Source organism: Balaenoptera physalus (genome assembly GCF_965194825.1).
Source record: "Balaenoptera physalus genome assembly, chromosome: 3".
NCBI lineage: Eukaryota > Metazoa > Chordata > Mammalia > Artiodactyla > Balaenopteridae > Balaenoptera > Balaenoptera physalus.
The window spans coordinates 3,401,015-3,411,165 of NC_138890.1; the positions used below are offsets into that span (position 1 = coordinate 3,401,015).

The window sequence follows — 10,151 nt, forward strand, 5'->3', positions numbered from 1 at the left end:
TGCCCTCTGCCCGTTTCATCACCCGTCGGGGGTTGGAAGCTGGGTGGACGCCGTTCCTCGCCGGCCCGCCCCTGCACGTGCTCTCACTGCCCCAGAGGCTGGGATCACGGGTGCCGGGGAGGGGGACCCTGAGCGAGCGTCTGCTCTCTAACCTGCAAGGAGTGTGCCGACCCAGAGAACCACAAGGTTCGCCAGAAACTGAAGGCCAAGGAGTGGGACGAGTTTCTGGCCAAGGGGAAGAGGTTCCACATCCTCCAGCCCGTGAAGATCGGCTGTGTCTGGGCGGCCGACAGGGACAGCGGAGCTGACCTGAAGGTGCTGCAGCAGTTCACGGCCTGCCTGCTGGAGACCGTGCCCCCCGAGGAGGAGCAGATGGCCAAGGCCTCCAAGAGAGAGAAGAGGGACCAGCAGAGTGAGTGCCGGGGACGGGTGGGGACGGAGGGCTCGGGCTCCCACCTCCTCCAGGCCCGGGGCAGGCAGGAGACTTCCTAGGCACGTGGCGTGGTAATTCAGAAGTTCTTCCAAAAAATAGCCAAAGCCAGCGCTTGTTGAGCACATGTGTCCTTTCTGTGACACTCACGAGAGCAGTACGGGGCAGCCACTTCAGTCAGCCCGTTTGCCCAACCAGCACACACATCCCTAGCTCTTCAAAGCCTGGGAGGGCCCGCCACTCAGAAGGAGAACGTGAGGACTGTTACTAAGGAAACAGGCGCATGAAGTGAGACATGACAGTTTATCGCAACGAGTCCTGCCTCCTGAGGCTTGGGCCTCAGAATCTCTTCTGGAGCAAGTTCATGTGTCTTAAGTCCACCCATAAAAAGCCACCCGCACTAAACCTATCGTGGTTGGTCATTTCGTGATATCAGTAAGCATTTTGCTGCTCACCTTAAACTTACACGGTGCTGTGTGTTGATTATATCTCAATAAAACCAGAAGGGAAAAAAAGTCCACCCGAAGCTGACCGTGTTTCTCGGCCTCGGTGACAGATTGGGGAACCCGGGTGCCACGTTTATTCCATCCCGCCCCCGAGTCTCATCCACCGTGTCCCCCTCTCCCTGCCAGTCTTGGCCCAGCTGCTCCCGCTGCTGCACGGGAACGTGAATGGCAGCAAAGTGATCATCCGGGAGTTCCAGGAGTGCTGCCGCCGAGGACTGCTCAGCAAGGACGCCGGCAGCCCTGAGCTCAGCGCCGCCAGCCCCCCGAGCCCTGGCCCTTCTCGCCCACAGACCCCCACCACCGGCGAGGACTCCGCCGTCCCCTCCAAGGCCAGGCTCAAGCGGATTATTTCTGAGAACTCGGTGTATGAGAAGAGACCCGACTACAGGATGTGCTGGTACGTCCACCCACAGGTGCTAAAGAGCTTTGCCCAGGAGCACCTGCCCGTGCCCTGCCAGTGGAGTTACGTCACCACAGTGCCCTCGGCCACCAGGGAGGACAGTGGCAGCGTCCCTGCCCCAGGGCCCAGCCAGGGGACGCCTGTCTCGCTCAAGAGGAAGTCGGCAGGCAGCATGTGCATCACCCAGTTCATGAAGAAGCGCCGGCATGACGGGCAGGTGAGACCCCGCAGCGGCTTTGTTATCTTTAACAAACTTTCTTTTTAGAGCAGTTTTCGATTTACAGCAAAATTGAGGTGACAAAACTGACCAAAATTGAGGGGAAGGTACAGAGGTTTCCCGTGTGCCCCCTGCCCCCGCCACGCACAGCCTCCCCCAGTATCAGCGTCCCCAGCCAGAGCTGTGTGGCAGTTGCAACTGATGAACCTACATGGACACGTCACTGTCACCCAGACTTCGTGGTTTACTAGCGTTCACTCTTGGTGCTGTGCGTCCTGTGGGTTTGGACAGATGTACGAGGACTTGTATCCAGCATTACAGTGTCATACAGAATAGCGTCACTACCCTAAAAACCCCCATGATCCGCCTGTTCATCCCTCCCTCCCTCCAACCCCTGGCAGCCACTGATCCGTTTACTGTTTCCATGGCCTTCTTTCACTTAGTCATGTGCCTTTAAACTTCTTCCCTGTGTTTTCATGGCTTGAGAGCTCATTTCTTTTTAGTGCTGAATAACGTTCCACGTCGTGGCTTTTATTTAGTTTTTGCACTCATTTAACACAGTTACTAAGCACTTGCTCTGCACTAGGTACCCTGCTAGGCCTTGTAGACAGTGGTGAGCAAGACACCATCTAATGGGAGACACAGACGGGGGTCGGTGGAGCAGACAGCCAGCCACGTGATTGCAGCCTGACAGCGCGTGGAGGAGGAAGCGCGTGGCCCCGTGGGGACACGTGTCACGAGGGGCTTGCCCTCGCCTGGTGGTGGGCGGGCTTCCTGAGAGACGCTGGTCCCCAGAGTGAAGTCTCCAGTGCTGCCTGGACACCCAGAGGCTGGGACCCGAGCCTCAGCCTGGGTCCACGTTTGATTGTTCTTTCTCTTACTGGAATGTGGGCGTGAATGAGTCTCATCTTGTAGCTACTCTTACTGGAAACCTTGTGGTGTGAGTACTGGGTCCTCACTTTTTTCTTTTCAAAAGATAGATTTTATTCCTTTTATTTTATTTACTTTTGGCTGCGTTGGGTCTTCGTTGCTGCACGCAGGCCTTCTCTAGTTGCGGCGAGCAGGGGCTACTCTTCGTTGCGGTGCGCAGGCTTCTCAGTGCGGTGGCTCCTCTTGTTGTGGAGCATGGGCTCTAGGCGCGCGGCCTCAGTAGTTGTGGCTTGCGGGCTCTAGAGCGCAGGCTCAGTAGTTGTGGCTCACGGGCTTAGTTGCTCCGTGGCATGTGGGATCTTCCTGGACCAGGGCTCAAACCTGTGTCCCCTGCATTGGCAGGCGGATTCCTAACCACTGCGCCACCAGGGAAGCCTCTGATTTTTTAAAAATCTTATTTATTTTTGGCTGTGTTTTGGGTCTTTGTTGCTGCACATGGGCTTTCTCTAGTCGCGGTGAGCGGGGGCTGCTCTTTGTTGCGGCGTGAGGGCTTCTCATTGCGGTGGCTTCTCTTGTTGCAGAGCACAGGCATGCAGGCTCAGTAGTTGTGGCTCACAGGCTCTAGAGCGCAGGCTCAGTAGTTGTGGTTCGCGGGCTCTAGAGGGCAGGCTCAGTAGTTGTGGTGCACGGGCTTAGTTGCTCCACGGCATGTGGGATCTTCCCGGACCAAGGCTCGAACCCGTGTCCCCTGCATTGGCAGGCGGATTCTTAAGCACTGCGCCACCAGGGAAGCCCACCGGGTCCTCACTTGAGGCAGGCGTCTCACAGACCTAGAGATGTGGGGAGACTTGATTTTACGAGGAGGAGCTGGGTCTTCCGCTCACATCCCGGGCTCTCCTCGGGGGCGCTGCCGCTCCAGGAGCTGCTGCTGAAGGCTGGGTGGTGACGGAGACAGAGGGGAGCCGGCATGCGCCCCAACCCCACCCCTGCCCCCCGCCCCCTGCTCCTCTGCTGTTAGTTAGTGTGTGGCCATTGGGGTGAGGAGGCCAGGGGGGTCGGGGTGGGGGGAACGGCTCTTGGAGTGACATTTAGCCTTCTCCCTGAGGCCAGCAGACTGGTGAGGTCTTGGGTGCAACGTAAACCTGCTTCCTAAACTGTCACAGCAAGAGGGACCGTCAGAACCATCCAGTGTGGTCATGCCGGCTGTTCCTGCCACTCCGCAGCCCCTGTCCCTGTGAGGCCTGTGGACACGGCTTGGTACTGGGGGAGCCCACCTGGTGAGGAGTTGGGGGCCCCAGCCCCACAAACACTTCCCTCCCTGGGCCTCGACCCAAAACAATCCGTTATGTGTTCAAGCTGTGTTCAAGCCGCAGAGCCTTTTTACGGTCGATGTCATTAGCCAGACAATCTTAGCAGGACCGCGAGTGTGGCTGCTCTGGTTGAAACTGGCCAGAGAGCCCGTTTGAAAGGGGCTGGGTCTGGAAGACCTCCTTAGTGTCCTTATCCAAGCAGTGTTCGTGGGCTCCTACCCCCATCAGCCCTCCCTTAGATTCTCGCGAGACACAGCTGTCTTCCTGAGCCCCTCTCTGCTCTTCCTCTCCTGGTGTGGCCATCCCCACGCGTGTTCATTGCCTGTGTTTCTCTACGTGGAAAACGACTGTTTAGCCCTTATTACTTTCCTCATGCCAGGCACTTGACATGGATTCTTACGTTTCATTGGTGCTTCGTTGTTTACTGAGCTACCAGGAACGAGAAAATGCTCCCACATAAACTCGGTGTCCCTCGCCAGGTGAGAGGGGTTGATTCATGAGAGTCAGTGACGCCTTTCATCCCACAAGACACACGTGAACAGCAGGCAGTGCGGCTTCTCCCCGTTCACAGGCCTTGAAGAGGCTCCGCGGTGTGGCGGGACTCACGGAAGGCTACACAGCCGGTGGCTCTGGGTGTGCTGGCCCCAGCGGTTCTGATTCAGTGGCTGTGGGGTAGGTGCTAAGGTCTGCAGTTTAAAAGCCCCTTCTCAGGGAATCCCGTGGGAAGGCCCCAAGGACCACAGCGTGGCCCAGCACAATGGGTGCATCTCGGGAAGGGAAGCTCAGAGCACCGGCTCTTCAGGGTGGTGGGGAGTCATCCCCGCTGCTCCTCTGAGTGCTCGAGGTGTGACACCCTGCTTGTGACAACACTTGGTCCCCTGGAACTGGGCAGGCCTCAGGTATAAAGCCCCCTGCGTCACCTTAAACTCATGGGAGTTTGTCTCCAGCAACAGGAAGCCAGGAGCTTGTGAACATTGTCGTCCGGGGCCAGGCACCTCCTGTCGCACTCCCTCCTGCTTTAGTTTGTGGCCTTGTCTTCATGGTGGCAGAATGACTGCTGCACCTCCAGCCAGCAAGACGAGGATGGCCAAGCCCACCCTGGGGAGGATTCCCGTTTGGCTGGAGGGGAGGCTGACTTCCACCTTATCTTTCTGGCTGGAATGCTCTGGCATAGCCACCCCAGCTGCAAGAGAGGCTGGTTCAATGAGACCTTGACTGACAAAATGCTGGTTGATTTGGAAGGGCGGGTGGGAGGATAGCTCTGGGTTTGCGTTGAGCAGGGCCTGTGCTGCACGGCGCCAGCATAAAGTGGGAGCCACGGGTGGTAGTTTCTGAGGTCAGGATTGGAGGAGGCCTGGGGGCACGCGGAATGCTTCCCCTTGCGTTTTCGTAAAGCCACTAACTGATCCTTCCACACGCTTGGGGGTAATTGTTGCTAAACTATAAACGCATATGAATAGTTTAGCTTGGGTTGGGCTTTTTCAATTTGTGGGAATTCGAAAATCTTTTCATTTAGAGTTCAAAGTAGCCATGCTACCTTACAGGTTTACAAGGTACCATGATCTAGTGAATCGAACAGGCTGAGGTCAGGTGCCAGTTCTGCCACCAAGTGTGTGTGTGTCCCCACGGCAGCTCAACCCTTCGGCCTTGGTCTTATTTTTACATGGGCAGGGGCTGCATTTGCCCTTTCCAGTCTCCATGCTTTGTGGTTCAGTGTCTTCCTACCCCGGAGGCTCACTTTCCGGCGCTGCACCCTCCCCTGCAGTAGTGACAGCAGCGTGGCGAGCTGTCCCGTGGCCCTCAGCTCAGCAGGACTCGGGGCGCCGTCCGGAACCCTCACTTCAGAGGCTTGAAACCTGTCGCGTGCCTGTGGGGCTGTGGGCGGTGGTTCCTCCGAGATTTCCTCATTCATCTGCTCTTGGCTTCCTGTCTGGAGGGCCCAGGGGTTGGGGAGAGGTCTAAAGAGACACATCTGTCCCATCCCTCACCCGACCGAAACCAGTACCTCCAGGGCAGCGCGGGGGAGAGTAGCGCTGTCTGTTCGTCTTGGCCAGTCAGCTCTCTTGAAACAGGTAGCTGGAAACTGCCCACAGTGTCCCCAGTGGTGCCTCTGCCTGCCTGGGGCCATTCCTGCCTCGGTGGCTCCCAGCCCGAGGAGCCCAGCGTGGAGCTTCTACACTAGCACTGAGGGGGCTGTGAGCTTGAGCCCTGTCTGCCGGCCAGGCTGGGGAACCGTGGGCAAGGCGGACAGCCCTGGTGTGCTGTCATCCCTTTTCCAGGCAAACGGAGACTTCTGTAGCAGAGGAACTCCAGGAGTGTTTTGAGAAATAGCCTCCCCGCGGAAGTAACCCCAACTCCACCGCCTCTGCTGGCTCTTTGTTCATGTACAGAGTGCGAGCCGCGTGTGGATGGGTGATGTATAAAATCGGTCCTGTTACTTTCCACAGTCTGTCTCTCTGTCCCCTCTGGTGGAAGCCAATGAAAACAGCCTGGGAATCTCACTGGAAATCCTACCCTCTGTAGAGCCTTCCCACCCCGCCCAACCCCTGTCCACAGGGTGCAGATGGTGTCCTCATGGGCAGAAGTGGTCGGAGCCTCAATCAGAGGGAGAGAGTTAACCAAGCGTCAGGCGGAGGGGATGAAGCTGTTGGGCAGAGAAGAAAACACTGACCAACTAACTTCTCAGCCACTTAATGCAAATAATAATTCAGAGAAAGTGTGTGCTTTATCCATCTCTCTTTCAAACCAAACCGGAAACCCAGAGTTCTCATTCAAAAACAATAAACAAATTATTTTTGTAATCAGGTAAATAACAATGGGGGTAGTTTTCAGAAATCTGAACATAATTAGTTCATTTGAGAGAACTCCCCCAAAGTTTCCTTGGATCATAACCCATCAGACAGACTCCTCAAGATGGGTGGGGGAGGTCAGGAGTAGGGAAGCGGGTGGCGGGAGGGGCCCCACCGTCCCTGTCCGCTGCTGCTGCCGCTGCTGACGGCCGTGCGCCTTGTCTGTTCAGGTCGGAGCTGGGGACCTGGACGGCTTCCAGGCGGACACAGAGGAGGAGGAGGAGGAGGAGGAAGGCGACTGTGTGATCATGGACATCTCGGATGTTGGGGGTGAGAAGGGTCCCAAGCCCTCCTCCTTTCCTTCAGGCTGGCAGGAAAGGGAAGAACGGTTACGGTCACTCTCCCGCTCGCCTCCTGTGACTAACGGGGACTGAGTGAGGAGGCCCTGGAAGGCGCTGGGCGGGCCGGTCTGATGGTGGTGTGGGCAGTAGGCTCCAGCCCAGGCCCTGGGCTGCCTGCCCTGGTCTGAAAGCTGCATTTAGGAAACCAGAGATCTGAAGGTTGGTGGTGATGAGCTGTGTCAGGGAGGGAGGGTCTGGGGTGGGGCGCCCGGCACTGGTGAGGGGCAGCCTCTGAACCGAGCTTCCCAGGGGCAGTGAGCCCCAGGCCGGCCATCCTCAGCAGCATGAGCTCCAGCAAGCCACTGGGCCTTGCCGCCCACTTTCCTCATCTTTGCCACGGGCTTCCCCTGCCCTGGAGGGTCAAGGGTAAAGCCGCTGGAAAGTGCCATGGAAGCACACGGGCTAGAGGTGGACGCGGCCGAAGCTCTAGTGAGGATCGGGCAGCCTGCCCGGCCCCACAGTGGACACGGCGGCTGAAGCCCCTCCCTCTCTTGCTTTGCAGACATCCAGGCCCCGTGTGGAACCACTCCTGGAGCTGGGGGGTCTGTGGGAGTGGACACCAGTGAGAGCCTCGTGGCCTCCAGCTCGCTCGGCCCCTCCTGAGCGCCCCGACTGGCCTGTGTATGTACGTAGAATGGTTAGGGTATTTTCAATGCCTCTCAGATACTTGAAAGTCCCGATTCCTGTGTAAAGAGCACTTTGTCCTGCTTCGCAGACCTCCCTGGAAGTTTGGAAAGTTTTATATAGGATGCTTGATTAGTTCTTTTTGATATTTGTAAAAATTTCCCCCCCAAAGCTGCATATTATTCTGTCCCTTAATAAAGCATTATTGTGATGTGATGACCTGCACGGGGAAAGCCTGGTTGTGCTCTCCGGACCCCTGGCAGGCACTGTGATGAGATGCTTGTAAATGAATTGAAGCCCCTCGGGTGCGGTGTGGCGCCCGGACCTGACATGGATGTGTATAAACTATTGTCTAGCCTCACCTGGCATGTCTGTCGTCTTTTCAAACACGTCACTTCTGTGATTGGTGCGTCCATTGCCCTGGGCCCGAGCCCGGTGCTCTGTGCCGTCGGGTGTCCGCTCCCCGCCCTGCTGCCCCCTCCCCGCCATGCGTGGACCTGTGGCATGTGTATAAAGCTTTACGCTTTGCAAAAGCGCTGTTCCACCTCTTTGTTGTGAAATCCTCAACCTCCCCACTGACCTAGTTCAAGGTGAGGGCTTCTCGGCAGGTGGCTTATGCCGGTTAATCCCTCCTGCCCCTCGGGTAGGCGAGCAGAGGTATTCCCAACCTCCAGGAGCTGAATCCTGGCTTCCAGAACCGACCTCTGGGTCAGGCCACCCCTCGGGAGTGTTGAAGCTGAGCAGCGTGGAGCCAGCCACGGCGCCTGCTGGAGCCCTGGCCTCCGAGGCCCCGGAGCAGCCCTCGGAGGGGGCTGTGATAGGCCCCGCAGAGGCGTCCGAGCATGCGCTGAGGGCCTGGGGCAGCTGAGATTTTGGCAGAATTCAGACTCCATCGGAACCGGGCTCCTGTCTGCCGGCCCCTCACATCATGCTGTCTTTGTTGCCGCTGTTCCCGAGATAGAAGAGTCGGCTGGCATCTCATTGTGAAGAATGGTTCAGTGTTGACTGTGGATGCACCCGAGACAGGGCGACACGACCCCAGCCCCAGGGAGCTCGCCATGTGGTGGCCAGGTCCCTGCCGGGCCTGCCTCTCCTGGCAGCACCCCAATCCTCCTGGAGGGGTCCCATTCCTCTCCAGCTCCACATGGGTGGGGCTGACAAGCACCCCAGTTGTGGGGTGAGGACCCTGGCCCAATCCAGGACGAGCTGCTGCAGGTGGGGTGCAGCTGAGTGCCGGCACAGGGACAGGACGCAGGTGTGACTCCACCTGTGATGTGACTACCTGCAGCGGTCACGTTGCCTTAAACCGTTTTAGTTGCCACCTGACAATTTGCAGTCGACTCCTAGTAGTTGAGAGCAGAACATGAGAGCAGGGTATCAAGCCGAGGCAGTGCTGGGTTCTGGAGATGAGGCGGCAAAGGAGGATGGGCCCAGGTCCTGCCCCCACGTGAGAACAGAGCTGCTGGCGGCCCAGGTGGGAGGCAAAGCGCGTGTGGCTGACGGGGTTACCAAGGAATTTTGTTTCAATCACATTTGGGGCCTGGATGCTTTAATCTCACAGTGGCCAGAGAACCAGCCACCACTGGCCTCCGTGAAGGCAAGGGTCCAGTAGGGGCCACAGCCCGGGGCCAGGCTGTGGGTGAGAGGGAGGGGACGATCCAGATGAGTGGTCAGGAGTGGGGGCTCAGGTGTCTCCCGGCAGAGGTGTGAGCAGAGGCGAGTGCCCGCACTCTCCAGGCCGTGGTCCCCCCGTCTGTGTTGGCTCCCCACGGCTGCTGCAACAAACCACCAGACTTGCTCTACCGGCAGTTCTGGGGGGCAGAAGTCCGACAAGGGCCTTACTGGCTCAGAATCAGGTGTCAGCAGGGCTGGTTCCCGCTGGAAGCTCTAGGGGGAATCTGTTTCTGTCCCTCTTCCAGCTGTTGGAGGCCAACCCGATTCCTTGGCACGCGGCCCCTTCCTCCACGTCTCCCCGTCCCTTCTGTTTTCCTCCACGCATTAGAACTCACCAGGTTAACTCAGGGCCACCTCCCATCTCATCCCCAATCACAGGCCAAGTCCCTGTGTCACATAAAGTAACGCATTCACAGGTTCCAGGGAGGAGGATGTGGACATCTGAGGGAGCTTGCCCTGCGGGGCCTGCAAGGCTCCGGGGCCCTGGGAAGCGCTCAGCAGGGCTGGCTCATCAGGCCGGTGGGGACAACAATTAGGAAGGTGCGGGAAGTGAAGAGCTCGCCTCGGACGTGAGGGGCCCCTAGGTGCCCAGGCAGCCGCGGGGTGTCCGCCTGGGCCCACTTCACCGGGAGCCACGGCCGGGCCTCGCCTGCTGGCGGCTCTGCAGAGCTGCCACCCTGCGCCGCCTCCCACGGCTTCAACTCACCACCGGGAAAGTAGTCAAACACCCTATTTATTCAGGTTTAGAATTTTACACACCGTGTCCTGACAGGCCCAGTGTCTCGTTCTTGTGCCAGTCACCTCAGGGCTAGCCGCAGCCACCAGGGCCACAGCACACGGGGACTGGGCCCAGGCTTCTCTAAGCAGGCTACTAGTGGCTGCTCCATCCAGGTGGCAGTCTCGGCACGCGTCCACGGCCAGCCAGCAGCC

At 58.3% G+C, this 10,151-nt stretch overlaps 1 protein-coding gene across 3 annotated transcripts in view; it reads left to right on the forward strand.

Annotated features, from left to right (window-relative positions):
• CHAF1A (chromatin assembly factor 1 subunit A) overlaps nucleotides 1-7,906 on the forward strand; it is a 28,265-nt gene extending 20,359 nt beyond the window's left edge. For all 3 annotated transcript variants that reach the window (XM_082453216.1, XM_082453215.1, XM_082453217.1), the window contains 4 exons: nucleotides 160-412; nucleotides 1,063-1,553; nucleotides 6,753-6,852; nucleotides 7,426-7,906. In XM_082453216.1, the coding sequence (XP_082309342.1) occupies nucleotides 160-412; nucleotides 1,063-1,553; nucleotides 6,753-6,852; nucleotides 7,426-7,526 (945 nt within the window). In that variant the 3' untranslated portion in view covers nucleotides 7,527-7,906. The remainder of the gene's footprint in view (nucleotides 1-159; nucleotides 413-1,062; nucleotides 1,554-6,752; nucleotides 6,853-7,425) is intronic.
• The last annotated feature ends 2,245 nt before the right edge of the window (nucleotides 7,907-10,151 follow it).